Genomic DNA, 22,999 nt, shown 5'->3' with positions numbered 1-22,999 from the left:
GAGTGCCTCCCAGTCATTCAACAAAGGCGGGGCAGCCTTTGTCATTCAACTCCCAGTCATTCAACAAAGGCGGGATTCTGCCGGGAGCCAGCAGGACTGCCAGGGGCCAGCAGCCTGCAGAAAAGGGGATGCGAGGGAGCCTGCATCCCCTGGGGGCCTGAGGAGCCCACCACCCTCCCGCAACTGCAGTCTGCGGAGTTGCCTCCTGGGACCCCACCTCCTTCTCTAACATCTCCCCTCCCCCAAAGCCGCGGTGTCCCGCCTGACAAGGCCCAAGTCCCTCCTTCTCTCGGAACCCCTCTCCACCTTTCGAACCCCTCTCCACCACCCTGAGGGGCCCCTCCCCTCCCTTCCCCGACTCCTTTCCCTTCCCTGTGCACAAATAGTAGCTAGGAAGGTGAGGCAGCGCCTCCCTCATCCTGACCTTTTACTGCATGAGTTCACTTAATCCTCAGGGAGGAAACAGAGGCTCAGAGAGATCACGCAGCTTGCCCGAGCACATACAGCCAGAGCAGGGAAAGCTGGACGCTAGCTTAGTCAGTCTGAGTCCCATGGTGGTAGGTAGTTAGGAAGCAGCTCCTCTGGTTTGGGAGGTTCCTGACAAGGAGGCTCCACCCCCAGCTAGTGGGAATGACCCTTCCTGCCAAGACTTTAAAGGCCAGGGCTGCCCATCAAAGCGGTAGCTAGCTCTGAGGATGAGTAGAAGTCACTGCAGCTGATATTTCCAAAACTAAAGTTAACCCAAAGTTGAGAGGAATCGAAAATAGCTATAACCCAATAGCCACTTGTATGGGGTTCTTAATATGCACAAATCACTGTGCTCAGGGCTGTCGGGGAGGCACCGATTCCAGCACTGGAGTTGGAGGATGGACAAAATAACCTTCAGCTGCCACCCCAACTTCCTACTCCTCATTCATTCAACAAATGTCCATTGAGTACCTACTGTGTGCCAGCCATTGTGCTTGGCCCTGGGTATACAGCAATGAGCAAAACCTCTGCTCATGTAGCTGACATTCTGGTCGGGAAGACAGCAGATAAAAAATATGCCAGGTGGTGAGGGAGTGGACCATTTGGTTATCTGGGGGAAGCATTCCAGGCAGACAGAACATTAAGGCCATGAGTTAGTAACCTCCTTGCCAGTAACCTCCAAAACCAGAAGGAGCTGCTTCCTAACTACCTACCATCATGAGTTAGGGTCTTTCCCTTCACAGTTCATGTGAAGAGCAAAGTGGCTGGACTCACCAGAGTGCAGGGAGCCCGAAGTCCTCCAGGCTGGTTAGTGGTGCTGCCAGACGCCCCATTTAAAACACCTTCTACCTCTGATGGTGTCTTCCCCTATTTAAAAGCCTCCATGGAGGCGGAGGCTGCAGTGAGCCAAGATTGCGCCACTGCACTCCAGCCTGGGTGACAGAGCGAGACCCTGTTTGAAAAAAGAAAAAAAAAAGCCTCCATGGCCCCCATGATCTATAGGACTGATCTGATATTCCAGATCAATCCTTCAGATGCTTCAAGAGCAAGGTGGCTACTAGAATATGGGAGCTGGAGGAAAGGAAGAGCATGAAGAAAGCCCTCCCAGCAGGTACACATCAGGAACAATGCTTCGTCTCTGGTCAATGCTGGCTGGGTGCCCAGCTCTGTGCCACTGCTGTGCAAAGGTGCAGTGAGTGGGGGGCGTTCTCTCTCAGAGCCTCAGTTCCATGAATACAGCAAGGAGTGGAGCAATCTGAGCAACTTGATCTCTTTCATATCCCACATCTCCTTTGACAATTTAATGAAAGATGCAAACCTCACCCCCCAAAAAATGCATAGACATGAAATTTACATTCACTTTTAGGGGGTCAGAGACCCCCACCAAGAATCCACAAAGTGCAGGTGTAGCTGTCGGCAGGCAGTGTGGGGCACTGCTTAGGCTCCCTGGCTCTAGGGAGCAGAGAGACACATTTTGGCTCCTGGCTCCACCACCCACTAGCTCTGTGACCTTGTTAGAGGGCTTTAACCTCTCTGAGCTCAGTCTTAACATTAAAACAGGGCATTATACCAACTTCATAGGCTGTTGTGAGAACCAATTGAGACACTGCAGGAAAGTGTTTAGCCAGGCCCAGCACTGTGATGAGCAGTCGGTAAGTGAGAACTCCTAATATTTACAGAAATAAGTGTGACCCCTGGACTACCTGCATCAGAACCTCACGGGGGAACTCATTACAATGTGGGTTTCCTGGGCTTCCTGCTCAGAAAGTCTGATTCTGCAGGTCTGAAAGGAGGTCATGAGTGTGCATTTGAAATGAGTTGCTGCCTCTCAGTTCTGGCAGGAGTTAGTTTGAGAAGCCCTATGCCTTTCCAATCTCGACAGTCCAGGTCCTGAAAAGAGACTGACAAGTATCCAGGTGGGCTGGGAAGAGCAGGTGATAGTTGCAGGGTGGGGCAAAGCTGTGTCTCTGGATGCTGCTGGGGGCCCACCTCCTGGGACCTGCCCCACTTGGGTGGATCTTGTGTCCCATAGCGCCTCCTGCCACCCCATAAAAGAGGATCAACACCCTCCAGGCTAGGCTGCTATGGGGAGGAGCAAAAGGAAAGGGCCTCCCAAGAGAGGGGACAAAACAGAAAGTGAAACCTGCCCACCCAGACTTTCACTTTCATAGCCTCCCAGCATCATCCAGGTGGCCCGTAGTCCCCAGGCCCACGTGGGTCGAGCCACTGCGAGCCCAAGACCTGGCCCCCGAGCACTGCATCCCTCATGGCCAGAAGGAAGGAAAGGTCCCCAACGGCAGGTGACCCATGGCAGAGCCAGAGGTTCCCTGTGCCTCTGGGACTGGGGTGGCACAGATTGAGAGTGGATGCTACATGGGGTTACGCTGGGAGGATGTGGGCAAGACCCTCTTTCGCCTCCCCTGGAAGCACGTAGTCAAGCAGGGCTACCAGGTGCAGCAGGACTCAGCACTCTTCAGGGTAAGTGGACAGGGGACTGGAGACGCTCAGCACTGGGCAGGCTCTGGACACAAGTTGCCCCAGCACTGGGACTGATGGATAGCTGTGTGACCCTGGGCCACTTGCTGGCCTCTAGGGCTGAGGGTAATGTTCTCTACCTATTAGGGACTCTCAGACGCTTTCTTAAAACAATCAGCCAAGGCTGCCACGACCTGCACCACCCTCTCCTCTCAGAGGGCCCCTTCTCCCACTCCACCAATGCACTAATGGGAATTCCCTCAGCCTCCCACCCCCAAACCCACCAACCTCTGCAGCTCAGGAACCTTTTTGGTGCTCCCAACACCAGCCCTTCTCAGGGACCTCCTGCAGGAATGTCCTCCCTTTCCCCAGTCATCATTAACTTCTTCCAAACTGGCTCCTTTCTTGAGAAAGAGATGGTTAAGCTGAGGATGGTGGGAGCATGCCAGGTAAAGGTGAAGAGGAGAAGGTGTTGCAGGCAAAGGGAACTGAATGTGCAAAGGTCTAATGGAGATAAAGACATGAAGCATTTAGAGACTAAAAGAACTAAAGTGGGGGAAGAGAGGGAGTGGAGGCAGATGAGGCCCGGGAGGGGCAGTTCATGCATGGCTTTGAGGCCATCATGAAGAGTTGGAACTCTTTCACAAGGGCAATGGGGAGCTATGGTAGGGGAGGGTCAAAACCAGATTTGTGGCCAGGAGCTGTGCCTCAACTGTAATCCTACCACTTTGGGAGGTCAAGGCAGGAGGATCACTTGAGCCCAGGAGTTCGAGGCCAGCCTGGGCAACATAGTGAGAGCCCGTCTCTACAAAAAGAAAAAAAAAAAAAAAGACCAGATTTGCATTTAGAAAGATCCCCCTTGGAGGCCTCCTGGCATTGTGGAGGGACAGTTGCCATCATTTCAATTCTGGCCTCTCTTCCCTGAGCAATAAGCAACCATCCGCACATCCACACACCACCACCCCAAACACCAAAGTCACCTCCAGCCCCTCCTTCTGTGGCCTACCCCCTCCTTCCACAGTGGGAAGCACCTGGAGAGTCTCCTCACACCAACTCCCTCCCTCTCAGCCTCCCGGCGCCCCATGACCACTCCGGCTTCTGTCCCTCTTGATAATGCCTCTAGTTGCCAAATCCAAGCATATGTCACTGTCTTCATCTTCTTTGGCTCCTGGATGGGTTTGGGTGGGTCTGCATCTTGTAGGCCCTTCCTCCTCCTTGAAACACTCTCATTTGGCTTCCAGAATCTCTGCCGCCTGCCCCGCAACCCCTCCCAGGCCTTTGTTTGTCAACCTCCATCCTATCCCCTCCTCTGCTGCGGCTCCCAGCACTCACTTCTGAACTTATTTCCTCATGTCCCACTGTCCCCTTCCATGGCCTCAGCATGGTGGCTGCGGGTCTTCCTCTGAACCCCAAGCCTGCTCATCAAGCTGCCTGCTGGGTGCTGTCTCCTGGATGGCCCCCGAGCACCTCAAACTCAACACACCCCAAACATCACACTCATCAGCTCTGCCCCACAAACTTCTGCCACCTGGGTACCTGAACCCTGGCCACTCCCCACCTTCCAGCCTCATTCTACTCCATTACCAAGGCCTGCTGGCTCTCCCTGCAGAATGTTTCTTCAGTCCCTCTGCTGGAACCCATCCCCGTCAGCTCTCACAGGACAACTGCTGTGACCTCCCTGGGCTTCCTGCTTCCCCCATCCCTCAGCAATCCCCACAGTCCTTAAGAGGGATCTTTCTAAATGCAAATCTGGCCTCGACCCTCCCCTACTCAGAATCCTTCCATAGCCCCCCATTGCCCTTGTGAAGGAGTCTCAACTCCTCACTCACTACACCCTCAAAGCCATGCATGAACTGCCCCTCCCTGGCCTCATCTGTCTCTACTCCCTCCACTCCCCAACTGTAGCTCCTTTCATTTCTAAATGTTTCATGTCTTTATCACCGTTAAACCTTTGCACATGTGATTCCCTTTGCCTGCAATGCCTTCTGCTCTTCACTTTTACCTGGTCAGCTCCCACCATCCTCAGCTTAATCATCTCTTCCTCAAGAGAGGCTTCCCTGGGAGGTGAGGAATAAAAGACTACAAATTGGGTTCAGTGTATACTGTTTGGGTGATGGGTGCACCAAAACCTCACAAATCACCACTAAAGAACTTACTCATGTAACCAAATACCACCTGTTCCCCAAAACCTATGGAAATAAAAATTTTTTTTTAAAAAGAGAGAGTCTTCCCCGATGCATTCATTTATTTAATGCATTTATTAAGCTCCAACTCAGTGCTTCTTCCAAGTCACCACTGACTCCAAAGGTGAAGGCTCATTGAACAACTTTCCCTATGAATTTTAAGTGTCTGGTGTGAGTTTGTCTTCTCCAGCAGACCATGCGCCGCTTGAGGGTGGTGTCATCAAGCACTGTGCCTGGCACATAGTAGGTGCTCAATAAGTGTTGAATGGGTGGTTGCATGGCCTGTCCCTTAAGACGTATATGCTGTTGTTCAGAGGCAAGAGATTCTGGGGGCTGGCCTCCCCATCCTTTTGGCTGCTCTGGCCCATCCCTCAGTCCACCACTGTCATACACGTGACTCCTTAGCTTCAAACCCTTCTAGTGCCCAAAGCTCATGGAATAAAGCTTGGCCTTCAAGGACATTCATGATCTAGCTTCAGCTTATCTCTTCCTCCTTAATTTCTCTTGCTCTTTCCCCCACCACACACAGTCAACCCTCATTATTCATGGATCCTGTAGTTGCAAATTATCCTATTTGCTGTAATTTATTTGTAATCCCCAAAGCAACACTTGTATCAGTTTCATGGCCATTCATGGATGTGCGCAGAATGGCAAAAAAGGTAAGTCGCCCGCCAACCACCCAGGAACATTCAAAGCTCAGGTCAAACAAGGCAATTCTCTGCCTTCTTATTTCAGCTCTTATACTGTAAACAAGTGTCCTTTTTACAGTCTCTTTAGTGCCACATTTTTTATGTTTTTGTGCCTCTTTGTTGGTGATTCAAAATGGCCCCCAAGCATAAAGCTGAAGTGTGGTCTAGTGCTCCTGAGTGCAAGAAAGCTGTCATGTGCCTTCTGGAGAAAATACAAGTTAAATAATTTTCGTTCAGGCATGAGGTTTAGAGCTGTTGGTTGTGAGTTCAGTGTTAATAAATCAACATCATATTAAATAAAGTTCCTCAAACAGAAACACACAGAAAACAAGGTTATGTGTTGGTTGGTTGATGAAAATGGTATGACCAGAAGCTGGCAGGGACCTAGCCCTGTATTTCCCCTAGGAGCACTGCTTCCTTAGTCACTAATTTAGTGTTTATGGGAACTTTATAGAACATAACTAAACTCCCTCAAATAACGAGAGTTGACTGTACCCTCAGACATACACACCCAGCAAGGGCAACACCAGGCTGCTCACTGACCCCTGAGTGCACCACGCCCTTCCACACCTCCAGGACTTTGCTCAAGCTCTTCCCTCTTCCAAAAATGTCACTCCATCTGTCAACTTCCTACTGACCCTTCAAGGCCCAGCTCAGTGCATTCAACAAATACATACTGAGGGTGTCCTGTGTGCCAGGAACCATTCTAGTCGCTTGGAGACCACAGCCATGAACAAAACCAATACTCCTCTAGTCATGGTGATAGCACCCTCTGCCCTGTGCCCACGTCATCTTCGTGTTATTCTTAATACAATAAGTGTCACAATAAATTAGCAGTGTGTGCCAGGCACTTATCTAAGCATTTTACATGCACCAGCTCATCTTATACCTACCCCAACCTCGCGAGGTTAGGTGGTATTGACACCTACAGACATTTACAGACAATAAAATCAAGCCTCAAAAAGTCTCACCCCTGGTACCCACAAGGAACTGTGGCTTTTCTGTTTTGGTGTCCATGTTTCCAACAAGACCTGGAGTCTCTGAGGACAATGATTGAGTGCAATTCATCAGTTAAATCCTCCTCAGTGCTGAACAAGAGAAATGTAGCAAAGCATCTCCTGATGGCCCCCTCTTTGACCACACTGGCCTTGCCTGAATTATCCATCTCTTTTTCACTGCAGGCCCTTTGCCTTTGCTGTTCCTTTTACTGGAACACCTTTCCCCAGCTGTTCATCAGGCTCCATCCAGGTTTTAGCACAAATGTTACCTCCTGAAAGAGGCCTTTTCTGACCACACTCTTTAAAGTAGCCTCCCAGGCTGGGCACGGTAACTCACACCTGTAATCCCAGTGCTTTGGGAGGCCGAGGCAGGAGGATCACTTGAGCCCAAGAGTTCGAGACCAACCACCTGGGCAACATAGTGACACCCCCATCTCTACAAAAAATATTTTACTATTAGCCAGACATGGTGGGGTGCGCCTGTAGTCCCAGCTACTTGGCTGAGGTGGGAGGATCACTCGAACCCAGGAGGTCGAGGTTGCAGTGAGCCCTGATCACCAGGCTGGAGTGAAGTGGTGTGATCACGGCTTACTGCAGCCTCGACCTCCTGGGCTCATGTGATCCTCCTGCCTCACTCTCCCAAGTAGCTAGGACTACAGGCACGTACTACCACACCTGGCTAGTTTTTATTTTTTATTTTTTTTAGTAGAGACAGGGTCTCACTCCTTTTACATTTTAAGAAATGTTCTCTGGCCCTAAAAGATTTTCTCCTACATTATTGTCCATTAATTTTTATCATTTTGTCTCTTACCTGTGGTTTTAAAAATCATCTGGAGTCCACTTTGTGTATGACAATAGGTAGGGATTTCGTTCTATGGCTCGGCAGATAGCAAACCACTGCCATGATTTTATATCCCATCACTCTATTTATTTTTTCTTTTATTTATCACAAACCATAATTTGGAATATAGCTATTTCTGTCTAACTGATTACAGCTGTCTTCTCCCATTAGGCTTGAGAGCAGGAACCATTTCTATCTTATTCCTCATTCAATCCCCAGCCCTAGCTGGGGTCCTAGTAGGAGCTCAAATAATATGTGTTGTGGGGAGGGAGGGAGGGAAAGGGAAGGGAAAAGGAGGGAAAGAGAGGGCAGGGGGCAAGGCAGATTCTCATCCCTCTGCATGGCCCAGTGCCCTAGCTATTCCTCCCCAAATGGCCCCCCAAGCCCCCCATCCGCCAATCCTCCAGGCCTGGATGGTGCACAAGGGCAAGCATTTGGAGGGCACCAACAAAGAGGCCCCTCCACCTGGAAGAAACGATTCCACTCTGCCTTCAACAAGAGCGCCACCTTCTGGGCTGCGAGAGTGAGTGCAGCCAGCTGGACGCCTCCAAGTTTTTTTTTTTTTCTTTTGAGACGGAGTTTCACTCTTGTCACCCAGGCTGGAGGGCAATGGCGAGATCTTGGCTCACTGCAACCTCCGCCACCCAGGTTCAAGGATTCTCCTGCCTCAGCCTCCCAAGTAGCTGGGATTACAGGCGCCTGCCACCAAGCCCAGCTAATTACTTTATATTTTTAGTAGAGACAGGGTTTCACCATGTTGGCCAGGGGTCTCGAACTCCTGACCTCAGGTGATCCACCCACCTTGGCCTCCCAAAGTGCTGGGATTACAGGCATGAGCCACCGCGCCCCGCCAACATCTTCAGCTTCTACAAGACCACATTGTGTCTGCCGCTGTGGCCCAGGTACCATCCTGCCCCTGGAGGTAATGGTCAACGATGGCTGTCTGGCAACAAGGATCTCTTTGCTCATCTGTAAAGTGGGTGGTGGACTCATTGAGCTTAAACTCATGTGCTGGTCAATTTAGGACGCCTAGACCACACAGTTTCTCTCCCCACCAGAAAAGGAGGAAACTGGCTGGGTGCAGTGGCTTACAACTGTAATCCCAGAACTTTGGGAGGTGGAGACAGGTGGAGATCAAGAGTTTGAGGCCAGCCTGGCCAACATGGTGAAACCCCATCTCTACTAAAAATACAAAAAATTAGCCAGGAGTGGTGGCAGGTGCCTGTAATCCCAGCTACTCAAGAGACTGAGGTGGGAGAATCACTTGAACCTGGGAGGTGGAGGTTGCAGTGAGCCGAGATCACACCATTGCACTCCAGCCTGGGCAACAAGAGCAAAACTCCATCTCAAAATAAAAAAAAAGAAAGAAAGAAAAGGATGAAATTGAGGCTGAGAAACAGGTGGACCTTGCCTGAGGCCATACAATGAGCTGGGGTACTAATCTGGGATCGTCTAAATTGAGGGGGTTCCTCCTGGGGCCCAGGGAATAGCAGGCTGTCTCTTGCTTGATGCAGTTACCAGGGCCTGGGCACCCCCTGAAGAGGTAGGCATGCCCTTGGGTCTGCAGGAAGCTCCTGGGGAAGTGGCTGAGCCTGCCTGCAGGTCAGACCTGCTGAGTGTGTTCTTCCAGCCCCTGCAGCCTTGCCAGCTCAGTCGCCTCTCAGCAAGCCACCCTCTGACCCCACCCTCTCTGGCTATGACCTCCAGCACCATCATTTACCTCATCCCTCCAGAGCACCAGCTCCAGCCCTGTCCCCATGCTCCTACCCACTCCACCTTTTCCTACCTCTCCTGCAGCCCTCCCTCCATCTGCAGCGCCACCGGGCCATTCCCTTCACCTCCACCATCTTCAGTTTCATTGCCCTGTCTGCAGCCACCCCATCTTCTCCACACTCATTCCTCTGTCCTGCTTGGGTCCATCACTCCGCTCCCATGCACCCCATCGGGTCCAGCTCTGTCACCTCTGGCTCCCTCACTGTTCCCATCAGCTCTGTCTCCCTCATTCTGTCTGTATCACCCCTATTATCTCCACCCCATCACCTTTCCGCCATCGTTGATAGCTCATTGCTCTGTGCTCATCACCCCCAACCCCGCAGCAGCATCTGGCTCTGTCCCGCATACCTTTCATCTCCAGCTCCCTCACCTCCGCATTTACCCCCAGCACTTCTCTCCCTATCACAGTGACCCATTTCTGGCCCTAGTACCTACAACATCTTCATCAACTTTCTCTTTACCTCCATGGGGGTGGGGGAGTTTGAGCTCTGAAACTTCAAAGTTCTTTTCTCAAAAGCCCAGTGCCATAATATTGACTTCTAACACACTGGACAGCCAGCCCTTTTACTCAGTAACACTGTCAACCCCAGCTGGCCTTCAGTTCGCCCAGACCTCTCTCTGCACTGGTGGGGACAGTCTGGGAATTCCTGAGGAGTCACAGGCCTCCTCTTCCACCCTGACGGCCCTTTCTCCCAATGCTCAGGATGGCTCCGGATTTGCCACAGACGATGAGGACAAGGAGTGGCCCCACAGGCTGGCCCAGCAGGGTTCCTTACTACCAGCCATCCTCCTCCAGACCCTTTGGTTGACCACAGTAAGGACTGGGTCTCCTCACCCAGCCCTGCCTCCTCCCTGGCCTCCTCGTTCTCTATGGGTCTGGGGTCAGGGTGAGATGGTGCCTGACTGCTTCCTCTCCTTCGCCAGGGTGCCAGGCATAGGACCCCCAAAACCCCTGATGCCCAATGCCCTCTGATGACTTCAGCAACCTGGTAAGGAATCGAAACCCCCTCCCCTCCGACCAGTGTGCTGAACTGGGGACGGCCCCAGGGTGGGGCCAGCCCACCTCTGTCTCCCACCCAAAGCACCCAGCCCAGGCTCCCAATAATAGCCACAAGAGTCAACATTTCCTGAGGGCTTAGTTTATGCCAGGCACCCTTCCAAGCTCCCCACAGCCCCCAGATGCTGCTATTATTCCCATTTTACATATGCCCAAGCCAGGACACAGAGGTTAAGAAACTTGCCTGAGGTCACACAGCTAGTAACCCTGGGAAAGTGACTAACAGGTCACAGCTGCTAGCTAAGTGGCAGTGATAGACTAGAATCCAAGGGCCTGGCTGCAGAGCCCACAACCCTAACCACTGAGCAGGATTGCTGGTTTCTCATGAGACGCTGCTAGGTTGTTGTTATTGTTGCTGTTATGGTTATTTCTACCTGCATCAAAATCTTTGCCGGGAGGAAGCTCCTAGAATCCCAGACGATTTGCTGGGAGAGTCATGCCCTCACTGTACAGATGGCCCCAGCTTTTAACCACAGAGCTCGACTATCAGTTCGTTTATACTGGAAGCTATTATTTACTGCTATTATTACTAGAATTCTTATCATCACTGATAGGGAGAGAGCACCCAAAATTTCCGAGGTAGAGGCTGGGACGACCTCTGGGTCCGGCAGAGTTTGAAGGGGAGGGTAAGAAGGCAAGGGGAGCTGGCGCCGCCCACGCCCAGCCCGTGTACCCTCTCTCTCGCCCCACAGCCTGCTGGCTGCACGTGTGGCTCTTCTCTGGCGCAGCGCTGGTGCCCGAAGCCACCGGGCACACAGCCCAGCGCTGTCGTCTGAGTCCGCGGGCCGCCGCCGAGTGCCTGCTGGGGCCACCACCTCACGTTGCAGCCGGTTCGCTTCCCCAACCCACTGCCCAGCGCCCACGTGTTGCAGGGCCTGCTGCCTCACCTAGAGTGCCGTGTGCAGCTCTGGGTGGCTCCGGAGGGCATGTTCACCAAGCACCTGTGCCAGGGCCTGTACTGGCGCGGCCCACTCACCCTGCACCTAGCGCAGCCCAACAAGGTGGAGCGCGGGTGCTCCTGCCACCTGCTGAACACACGCGGCTTCCTCCAGGCGGTAGGACCGCTGGGGGAGTGGAACAGAGTGGCGTGGGCACGGGGGCATAAGGACGCGGTGGGCAAAGGAACATGAACAGAATGGACACGTTAAATGCAGGCCCAGGGGGATGGGCCTAAGGGTGCTGGGCATGAGGTGGACATTGACACAAAGAATATGGCACAAAAGCACCAGGGATGGGAAAGAATACAGGCACCAGGAGGGCTGGGGGCACATATACGGATACAGGCGTATATGGGGTGCTGGCACGGGGCAGGCTTGAGGCATTGGGTGTGCAGCATAAGAATAGGGCTTCGGTACATGTGTTGGCTTAGGGCATAAGGTGGATGTCAGGTGCACCAAGCACGAGATAGGTATAGGTGAGTGGCAGTGGGCATGGGTTGGGCATAAAGGCATGGGGTGGGCATAGGGGCCAAGGAAGAGACATAAGACCTGGACATGGGCACAGATGTGGGACATGGGACAAGCATAGGAACGTGGAAGTGGGCCTAGGGCACAGGCACATAATGGGATGTGGGCGTATAGGACTTGGACATGGGAAATGAGCACAAGGTGGGCACAGTGGGTTGCCTAGTTCTTGCCCAGTCCCTATAGTCTCAGTGCTGTATAATTGTGTGTCCACCTGCAGGATGGTCACCCGGACCCAAAGTACCAGATCTGTCTGTGCTTTGGTGAGGAGGACCCGGGCCCCACAGAGCACCCTGAGGAGCAGCTCATCATGGCGCACATGAGTCACTCCTTCCACTCTAGCCAAGAAGCAAGCCCTCCAGTCCCCTCCAGACAGCCCTTCCCACACTCCCTCCAGTCCCAGCTCTGCCTCTGACCCTTCTAGCACCCTCGGGTCTGTAGGACCCTACCTGGAAAATGGGGGTAGGGATGCGGCTGTAACTAGGGCTGTGACTTCCCATGGGAACATCCGAGGCGGGAAATGGAGAGGGTCTGCTCATCGCCCCACCTGCCTCCGCAGGTGCAGGTGCAGCTTTGGCCTGGGAGCTCGTCCTGCACTCTAAGTGCCTCAACCGAGTGCCCAGATGGGTCCTCAACCCCTGGCAACCCCGATGGCGTCACTCACCTTCAACACAGCTGCCTCCGTCCTAAGCGAGCTGCTTCCTCCTCTTGTACCTGCTGAAGGCAGCCCCCAACAGGGGGGCTCCCTACTCCCACCCAACCCTGCCCACACTAAGCCCATGGACTTGGGGCCTCCCTCGGCACATCACCCAGGTCTGCTGGATAGCAGAGGTGGATCGCGGCCTTCCACTCCTCTGTCACGGGGCCCCGGAACTCGGGAGTAGGCCACACCGCCCCCCAGCTGGGCATGGGGCTTCGGCAGGAAACTGAACTCGATCTTGAGGCCCCAGAAAGGCAGCAACTGGGGCAGAAGCAAGACTTCATCTCTTGCTGACAGCCCAACTTGTCAATAGCGCTTTCCTCAGAGCCAGCCTTAACCTGCCATTGAGTCCATTAAAATGTTTGCTTAAAGTTTTTACCAATAATTAGATCATCAGGGTTGTTTAGTGTGGGATCAAGCCATAACAAAACTGCCTAGCCTCTCAGGGGCCTTGAATTTACAGACCCTTCCTCCTCCCTGCAGCTAGTCTCTCTTCTTTATTCTGGGGGCTGGGAAGGATCCCAAAACAGGGAACTTGGCCGAACCCTGGGCTTTGGATGCTAACCACTGAAGTACCAGCACCTGTAGGATGCTGTCTTTGAAGAAACTGCGGCAGACCTCCAAATGCAGCCCTAAGGCAGAGGCCAACGTGGAAGACCAGCCCTTCTCCAAGCCCCACTGGTCTTTGCAAGCTGTACGTTGTAGGGAATCTGAGAACTGGAAAGGGGGACTACAACCAGAAAGTTGGTTCCCCTGCCATGGGAATAAAGTAGCTGTTTTCCACCCCACATATCAGGCCTTTTATTCTTTTCTGAGTTCTGATTTTATTTATAGGAATCCTCTTACAGATGCCAATATTGTAAGTCTCTTTTAATGATACATTAATAAGCCACCTTCACGGGGGGAAAACTGTGATTCGATAAAGGACAGAAATCAATCAATTGCTGTTTGTTTAGTCATTTAGCAGACATTTCTTGAACACCTACTCTGTTCCAGGCCTCTGTTCCAGTGTCCAGTGTGTGACTCTGGGGGTACAGCAAAACAGCATGGTCTTTACTCTCTTGGAGTTCACATTCTGTTTTCTAGTGGGGACCCAGCGACTCTCCGCTACCCCTGCCCCTCACTGAAGAGGCAGTATTTAGGAATTACAGAATCCTAGGCTCATATCCAGCTTTGTCACTCACTAGATTTGGGACATCAGGGAATTTACTTACCTTCTCTGAGCCTCAGAGCCCTCATCTATTCAAAAGAAGCAATGAAGCCCTCCAGAGCAGGGTTGGTTGAAGAAGTAAGTGTAGGGTTGGGGAGGTGAGCTGGCCTGGTACAGAGTGGGTGAGCAGTGACGTGGGAGTGGGAGAGCAGAGAGGATGCTGTCCGCTCCTCCAGAAGGCCTGACTGTTCTGGGCCTGACCTGTCTGGACCTCCCGACCCTAGGCTGCAGCTTGGGTAGCCTCAGTTCAGAGTGACAATCCGCAGCCATGTTCGTATCCCTACTCCATACTAGGCTCTTGATGAGGGTGCTGCAGTCTGTGTAAGGGGAACCTGTTGCCTCCCCACCATGGCCTGGACAGCTGAGGAGTCACTAGCTCCATGTTAGAGATGGGGAAACTGAGGCTCAGCCAGGGTCTTGAGGTGCCTCTTGGGAGGGAGAATGTCTCTCCCCAGATAGCCATCCTTCCCACACCCGTCACTAGGGGGCGACAGGGGCTCAGCAGAACTGAATTTCATGGGCTCTCCTTACCATCCTAGGTGCCCCTCCCTGCAGACACCCCAGAGCTAGGAGGACGGGGTAGGAGTGGTGTGGCCCCAAGGCCTCTGCACAGCAGGAGAAGGCAGTAGACCACAGGCCTGGGAGGAGAAGAGGGAAAAGCAGGAGTAGAGGTAGGGATTAGAGAGGCCCCTGGGGCTTCTCTCACTCTGGGGGGACTGGGCTCAGGCCCTGCCTCTCTCTCCTCTCTCTCTATTCATTCCTTTCACTCCTTGTGTTTGCACCTGTGTCTCTCTGTATCTCCTTTCTCTCTGGCTTTGTGGATTTCCTTGTTTCTGCCTGCTCAGTGATTCTCACTTTCTTCGTATACTGCATGTGTATCTGTGTGTGTGTGTCTCTGTGTGTGTCTGTGTTTCTGTGTCTCTGTGTGTGTCTGTGTGTCTGTGTCTCTGTGTCTCTGTGTGTGTCTCTATGTGTCTGTGTATGTGCTTGTGTGTCTGTGTGTATGCCTATGTGTCTGTCTCTGTCTCTGTGTATATATGTGTGTGTGCTTATGTCTGTGTGTGTGTGTCTGTGTGTCTCTGTGTGTGTGTGTCTGTGTGTCTCTGTGTGTCTGTACATGTGTGTCTGTGTGTCTCTGTGTGTCTGTACGTGTATGTCTGTGTGTGTCTCTCTCTGTGAGTGTCTGAGAGGCTCTGTGTGTCTCTGTCCGTTGTGTCTGCCACTGTCTTATCTTTGTCTCTCCCTCTTTCTCCCTCTTGTGATGTCTTTACCTCTCTCTGTCTCTGTCTCTTTTTTCCCTGTCTCTGTTTCATATGTTTCTGCCTCTGTCTCATTTTGTTTTTGTCTCTGTCCCTCTCAGTTTCACATCCTGTCCCTCCCCAGCCACCACCACCCAGCACACATGGGCTGAGGGTCTCAGTCCCTTCCTTCCCACCTCCTCATCCCTGGCAGCTGCTCGGCTTCCCACTACTGGCCTCTCCTGCCCGCCTCTCTTGGGCCTTGTGGGAGTGGGGCGAGGGAGGAGGGGAGGATGGCTCAGCAGACCCACCCCTTTTTGCCTTTCCAGGCTGGGAGGCTGGGCCAGTGGACCTTTTAACCAGCCTGGGCAGGCTGTTCCGGACGCCAGCCCTGGACACTGAGCCTGACCCAGCAGGTCCCAGCAGCCTGGCCAGCCCGGCCAGCATGCAGCAGCAGCCTCTGCCCGGGCCCGGGGCCCCCACAACTGAGCCAACCAAGCCTCCCTACAGCTACATTGCCCTTATTGCTATGGCCATCCAGAGCTCACCGGGGCAGCGGGCCACCCTCAGTGGCATCTACCGCTACATCATGGGCCGCTTCGCCTTCTACCGCCACAACCGGCCTGGCTGGCAGAACAGCATCCGCCACAACCTGTCACTCAACGAGTGCTTTGTCAAGGTGCCCCGCGATGACCGCAAGCCAGGCAAGGGCAGCTACTGGACCCTGGACCCTGACTGCCACGACATGTTTGAGCACGGCAGCTTCCTACGCCGCCGCCGCCGCTTCACCCGGCGGACAGGTGCTGAGGGCACCCGGGGCCCCGTCAAGGCACGCCGTGGACCCCTCAGGGCGACCAGCCAGGACCCAGGAGTCCCCAACGCCACGACCGGCAGGCAGTGCTCATTCCCACCAGAGCTGCCAGACCCCAAGGGCCTAAGCTTTGGGGGTCTGGTGGGGGCCATGCCAGCCAGTATGTGCCCAGCAACCACTGATGGCAGGCCTCGGCCACCCACGGAGCCCAAAGAGATTTCCACGCCCAAGCCTGCATGCCCAGGGGAGCTCCCCGTGGCCACCTCATCTTCCTCATGCTCAGCGTTTGGCTTTCCTGCTGGCTTCTCAGAGGCTGAGAGTTTTAATAAGGCCCCTACACCCGTCTTGTCCCCGGAAGCAGGCATCGGGAGCAGCTACCAGTGTCGGCTGCAGGCACTGAATTTTTGCATGGGAGCTGACCCAGGCCTTGAGCACCTCTTGGCCTCAGCAGCCCCCTCCCCTGCACCACCCACCCCTCCAGCCTCACTCCGGGCCCCGCTGCCCCTGCCAGCTGACCACAAGGAACCCTGGGTTGCAGGTGGCTTCCCTGTCCAGGGAGGCTCCGGCTACCCATTGGGGCTGACCCCCTGCCTATACCGGACACCAGGAATGTTCTTCTTTGAGTAAAGGCAGCCTCGCCTCAGGCAGTCCCTGCAGGTCCCTCACCCTCTGGGCTGAGCCTGGCTCTAGGACCTGGAGAACTCTGGAAGGACCCAGCCCTGGTGAGCCAAGGACAACCACACAGAAAGCCAGGATTGAAGCGGTGCTCAGCCAGGCCCCTGGGGCCTCCGGACAAACTTGGGGGTGAGGGGAAGCGGGGCCTCTTGGGATTTACTCTGTGGCTCTCAGGGCCAATAAAGCCATGTGATGATGAGGGTCAGCTTGCCTGATGGCTGGGGGCTGAGGGCCAGGGTGCCTGCTTGTATGTGGGGGTGGCTGTGGCTATGGGGTTGTGCAGCGGGGGCAGAGACCCTGGGTGGGAATGTCTCACATGAGGTTTTCTCCTGCTGGGGACTTTCTCAGGGAGTTTCCTAGAAAGGGAGAGGAAAGGGAGGTAGGGAATGGGGAGTTGGGAGAGGAGGATACAGGCAAGGGAGAGACTGGGCAGGGGCAAGGCTGGGCTGGCCTGAGGGACTGATTCTCCAGTCTCAGATGCTGGGACTTAGTCCCCATAGGTGCAGTCGTCATAACCCTGACAATTTGTGACAGTGATCCTGTCCCGGGCTTGTATGTATCATCTCACCTGTGCAATTTGGAAGACTGGCCCCGTTTACAGTGGTGGAAACAGGCTCACCAGCCCCAACTCCAGATGGCAAATGGGTGGCAGAGGGTAAATCAAAACCACATCTGTGTGGCTCTACCCTCCAGCCTCTGACCTGCAGCTTGAGTGAGGACACAGGGGTGGAGAAGAGGGTCAGGGCAGAGCTGGTGGTGGCCCCCAGAGGTGGGAAGGCTTTGCTGCAATCCTGGAAGGCCAGGGCTAGAAAGGCACCCTTTACCCATTGTGCAGACAGGGCACCCAGAGTTCAAAAGGCAGCACCTATCCCGTTTGGACTTCCCACATTAATGGGGGAGCTTCCCTGAGCCCCCAGCTCCCTGAGGTCCTCTGGTGACTCTTAAAGACGGCATTGCTTGGGGCCAGCAGCATGGGCTGTGACTGTCCTAGGTACCATTCAGAAGTGACTGAGCCCTGACCTTTGACCTTCTCTAACTACCCCTTCGCGAGGAAGCAGGAGAAATGGGGATATTCTTGGTCCTCGTTAGAGGAACAGAGAAGGAATCTGAAACGTCGCTGTCCTCACAGACCCCAGTACTGGAGGAGCAGAGGCGAATGGCTTCCTCCCCAGAGCCTTAGTCCTCCTATCTGGATCATGGGCATAGGGAGAGGAGGGAGGGATGCTGGGGCACCCCTATTCTGGTTTTTGGTATGTGGTCTAGAGTGTCTTATGTCCCACAAGTTTACACCCAGGGGGCTGGAGGCCCCTTATTGGGCAGGCAGCCCTGTTCCCTCCAGAGGCCCTCCCTTGCCCAGGCAGCCCTGAGGACTCCAGCCTTTGCTGCTCCCTCCTCCCCCGACAGGTCCCCTGGGGCCTGGGAGGAAGCGAGCCCGGCTGGACAGCCCGAACTGTCTGGTTCCCACAGTCTCAGAGCTGGGGTGGAGGAGGACCTGCAGAGTGAGAGGGGCTGGGAAAACGCCTGGCCAGCTGTGGGGCCCCTCCCCACCATGCCTGCTGAACCCCAGCCCGGAACCCATCAAACAATGGGGAGAAGGAGCAAGGGTCTGTGCAGCCTCCTATGGGCAGCTTCATGGGGCAGAGGGGAGAGGAAAGGCCCTCTGTGTGCAGGGCATGGTGAGGAGGGGGAAGGAGGCTCTTGTGTGAGTCTGTACCACGGTGTGTGCCTGTATGGATCAGTGTGTCTCAGGCTGCGTGTGTGTATATGACGGAGAAAGAGAGAGATGCAGAAAGACAGACCCTGCAGAGGCAGAGACAGACAGATTCAAAGGGGTGAGAGTTCTTTTTCAGTTGGGTCAGGGAAGGAGGCCTCTGCTGGGCGCTGTTCCCGTTGCACATTCCTGTGGAGCCCTGGTGACCCCAGTCCCTTCCCAGCCTGGGTTCTGAGCTACTAGGAGGATGGGAAGCCGACTGGGCTGGGGGAGCCCAGGCCTCTGCCGCTGTACTCCCTAGCATCCCCCTGAACCAAGGAAGTTTAGCTCTGCACTAGGGTGGGGACTTGTGCAGAAGGAGGCTGAGTCTCCTGCTCATCCCTTGTCCCGAGGGAATGTGCGAAAGGGTCGCCCACATGCAGGCTCAGAGCCCCCTCTGCACATCTCTCTCTGGCCTCCAACATAGTCATGAAGTGAAGACAGGCCCCCTCAGTCCCAACCCCCCAAGCAGGACCCTGGACTCAGCGCATGCCTTGGACTCACTATATAAGCCTGGACCAGTGCCCACCTCTCTGCGTTTCACTCCCTTTGCCCAGTGGTTGTGGGGAAGGGCAGCCTGACTCAGGGTCTGAGTCCCAGGAATGGATCTGACCTGGGGGATGGCCTGGAGGAGGTCCCTTCTCTGGAGGTGCTGGGCAAGGAGACACCATGATCTCATGCACCCTTGGCTAGCTGCCCAGCCCAGGGACCCCACCCATGGGGCCTCCTGCCTTCACATTCTTTCCACGACCAACATCCACCTCCCACCTGACCGCCCTCTTCTGGACAGGGGTTGCGGGGACAGTGAATGCCTCTGTCGACCCAGATAGAGCCCCTTGGCACAGATGGAGAGACCAAGGCCAGAGAAGACAGGTGACATGCCCAGGGTCACACGGCAAGGCAGGAGCAGAGCCGCTTCTCAACCCGTCCATGGCACCCCCTCTGATGCTTTAATGTAGCTCTGGAGGGGAGGGATGGGGCCATCTTGTTGGAACAAGGACCCTCCTCATAGGAAGCGTGTCCGTCTCTAGGAGGGAATTCCAGTCCCCCCATTCCTCCTCTTTAGCAGGTGAGAGCAAAAAAGGATATTGAGACCCTTACAGAGTTAGACAAATCAAATCCTAAAATGGGAGAATCAGAATCTGAAATGATTATTTCAGAATCTTCCAGAGTTTTTAATCATAGCAACTCAGATTCCTGGAATATCAGAGCTGGAAGGGCATCTCCTGCCCGATTTCTGAATCCTCTCTACATTAAAATGGTCGACATTACATGGGGTTCCAGGAACCGGGAGTCCACTGCCTTTCCAGGTGGCCGGCCCCTTCCCACAAAAGTGTGGCAGCTCTGAAAGACCATTACGAAGCTTCACCTGCTGGGCCTCGGCCTTTGTTCTCCCAAGAGAGGAGAGGACTCCTGGCCCCCGGGGAGGCCACCCTCACCCACCCACAGGACTGGCCTTCTCAGCCAGCCCCTCTTCCCGATGCCTTATCTCCAGCCTGCTCTCCGCCCGCCCCCTTCCTTCCCTGGTTTATGGCATTCCATGGCCCAGAGTTAGACACTCCTGCCCACACCCCAGACAGTGCCTTGGCTGAGGGGAAGAAGACCCTCTCCCTTGGAGGGCAGGGCCCTGCAAGGCTGCCACAGTGATGAGAAAAAGCCGGGAGGTTGTGTCGGCCAGCCTGGCATGCCGCCTGCTGGGAGAGTATGCAATCCAGGAATCCAGGCCTCAGCCAAAACATCCCTTCCACACCCAGACTTCCATCCACCCATGGACCAGGTGCCATGTCCTAACTGTGTGACCTTGGGCAAGTTGCTTCCCCTTTCTGGGTTTCCCCCATCTGTAAAATGTGGAAGACCAGCCTGGCCAATAGGGTAAAACCCTGTCTCTACAAAAAATACAAAAATTAGCCGGGTGTGGTGGCACATGCCTGCAGTCTCAGCTACTCGAGAGGCTGAGGCAGGAGGATCACTTGAACCTGGGAGGCAGAGGTTGCTGTGAGTTGAGATCATGCCACTGCACTCCAGCCTGAGCGACAGAGTGAGACTCTGTCTCAAAAAAATAAAATAAGTGTTTGTTAAGTACAATAAATAGGTATGTGGGTACTGGACATGTCTCCCTTAACCTGATTTACGCCCCAGAGGAATGCCTAGCTGCTGTGGAGGCAGGAGGACAGGATTTAGGGAGAAGAAGGACTGTTACACAGACAAGGCTTTTAACTCAGTTCCTGGCATCTTCACTTCCTTGCTGTGTGACCTTGAGCAAGTGGATTCACCTCTCTGAGTCTCAGTTTCCTTATCGTAAAATGGAAGCAATGATTCCAGTCCCCAGGACTGGTATGTGGGAAGCCTTGTCCTGCACACTACCTGTGCAATTCAGTCAACAGGAATGAAATTAGAATTTATTAATAAAACAACTCCGTTGGAGGACCTCATGCCCTCAGCGTAGTCCTCTCCATCTCTCCCTTCACACAGGGCAAAACCCACATCTCCACAGGTCCAGTGGTGCCTAATCTCTTGTTCCCACCCTTCTGGTACTAGGTGGTGACTCAGGGAGGCAGCTGGTGGGGCAGAAGGAAACACTTCCTTGGCTAAAAACAGGCCACTGTCAGCCAGAACCCAGCCTGGTGTCCCGGGAAAGACCAGGGCTGCCTCCTCTTGACCACAGCCCTCAGGGCCAGTTTTGAGGTTGCCCTGAGCATACAAACAAGAGAGGGCTGACCCTCCCACTCCCTTAGGACACTCACCTCCCCATGAGTTTCTTTTCCATCCTCTAGGCCTTTGCAGCAGTTGTTCCCTTGGCCCCCACTGGCTGCCTCTCTACATCCACGACCCACATCACATCACCTTCTCTGAGAAGCCTTCCTGCACTTCCTTATCTGATTGGATGCCCCCAGATTATTCTCCCTCGGCATCCATTTATGTTGCTGACATAGCATCTGCTGCAATGTAGAATTACACATGTGCGCACGTACTCACGTTTTATTGTGTCTCTGCCTTAGAATGTAAACTTCACGGGCCAAGGGTTGGGTCTGCCTTATGCGTTTTGTCATCTTCCCTAACTCGATGACTAGCACATAGCAGTCCCTCCATAAAGGTTTAGGAGTGGAGTCATGGTCACCATTCATTAATTTGCCATGAATTAAATCTCAAGGCTGGGCACGGTGGCTCACGCCTATAATCCCAGCACTTTGGGAGGCCAAGGCTGGTGGATTACCTGAGGTCAGGAGTTCGAGACTAGCCTGGACAACATAGTGAAACCCCGTCTCTACTAAAAACACAAAAAATTAGCTGGGCATGGTGGTGGGCGCCTGTAATCCCAGCTACTCGGGAGGCTGAGGCAGGAGAATCGCTTGAACCCAGGAGGCAGAGTTGCAGTCAGCTGAGATCACGCCACTGCACTCCAGCCTGGGTGATGGAGCAAGACTCTGCCTCAAAAAAAAAAAAAAAAAAATTCTCAAAGCCCCCCCAACAAGGCTCCCTGTTTCGTTAACAGGCGAGGGCCACTGTGGTCTGGCCCCAGCTCCTCCTTCCTTCCCCCTCACTCACTCCAAGCAGTCTGTACACTGGCTCTGCCTTATCTTCCATGAATGTCCACAGGCTTCACTCCCTCATATCCTCCAGTTTCTGTTCAAATATCCTCAGAGAAGCCCTGCCTGGCCACCACATTCCCCATTTCCCCCACCCCTAACACATTCTAAATTCATTATTGCCATTCAGTGTGTCTCCCCCACTGGCATGAAGCTTCACCAGGCCAGGAATTTTTGTCTATTCATTGCTTGTCTCCAGCACCTAGGGCAGTGTTTGGAACATAGCCGGGGCCGGAGAAATAGTTGTGAAACAAACATAAGCTCAGTAGCCTGTACCAGGCTCCACCTACAGATCCCATGTAACTTTCTCATTATCCTGGGAAGCAGGTATGATTCTTACCCCATTTTACAGACAGGAAACTGAGGCTCAGGGAGGGCAAATAAGTAGGTACGAACACTGTTCTGTCTGACCTGGAACCCAATCTCTCTGTCATCGGCCTATCTCTCTAGAGGCATCTCCCCCATCTCCTCCCCACAGTTCTTAACATCCTCTCAAGCAGACATGGCTCAGCCTCCACCGGGTGTCCCTGCCTCCAGCCTCTCTCTCCCATTCACTGACCTCCCTGGCTGCAGGGATCCTTTGTAAGCATGGATCTCTGACCTCCCTTCCAGAGCTCCCCATTGTCTCAGGTCAGCCTGCCATTCGGGCTCCCGCTAACTTCTCCAGACCTATTTCCTGCTTCATCTGATGCAAAAGCCCTACTGGCCCGCTCCAAGATGAGCTTATACTCGGCTCCAAGTCTCTGGACAGCAGTCCTCTCTGCCTGGAACACCCTCCTCACTCTCTTGTCTGGAAAAGCCCTGCTCCTTGTGTGCCCTCAGCTTGGGTGTGACTCCCACTGAAGAGAAGAGAATAGGGGTTAGCGTCTCCTTCCTGTTCTCATGGTTTCATGAGATTCCTTCCAGCTTCACCCTGATCCTCATCCTCCCACTGGGGTTCCAGAGGCTGTGAGCGCCCCAAGGGCAAGGGCCATGACTCATTCATCCCCAGGCTCTCACTGGGTGCCAGGCCCAGAGCCAGGCTCAACAAATGGTTGTGAAGTGGTTGCTGTGTGGGAAGTCAGATGGCCTGCCTCACATC

At 54.0% G+C, this 22,999-nt stretch overlaps 1 protein-coding gene across 1 annotated transcript; it reads left to right on the top strand.

Moving 5' to 3' along the window:
* Window positions 1-14,386: 14,386 nt before the first annotated feature.
* On the top strand, window positions 14,387-16,786 carry FOXS1 (forkhead box S1). Its single transcript, XM_024239177.3, has 2 exons — window positions 14,387-14,528; window positions 15,425-16,786. Exon 2 carries the CDS (start codon window positions 15,541-15,543, stop codon window positions 16,531-16,533), a length of 993 nt encoding a protein of 330 aa, XP_024094945.2. The 5' UTR covers window positions 14,387-14,528; window positions 15,425-15,540; the 3' UTR covers window positions 16,534-16,786.
* Window positions 16,787-22,999: the final 6,213 nt, after the last annotated feature.

The sequence above is a fragment of the Pongo abelii genome, chromosome 21 (genome assembly GCF_028885655.2).
Source record: "Pongo abelii isolate AG06213 chromosome 21, NHGRI_mPonAbe1-v2.0_pri, whole genome shotgun sequence".
NCBI lineage: Eukaryota > Metazoa > Chordata > Mammalia > Primates > Hominidae > Pongo > Pongo abelii.
This window is presented reverse-complemented; position numbering and strand designations above follow the sequence as displayed.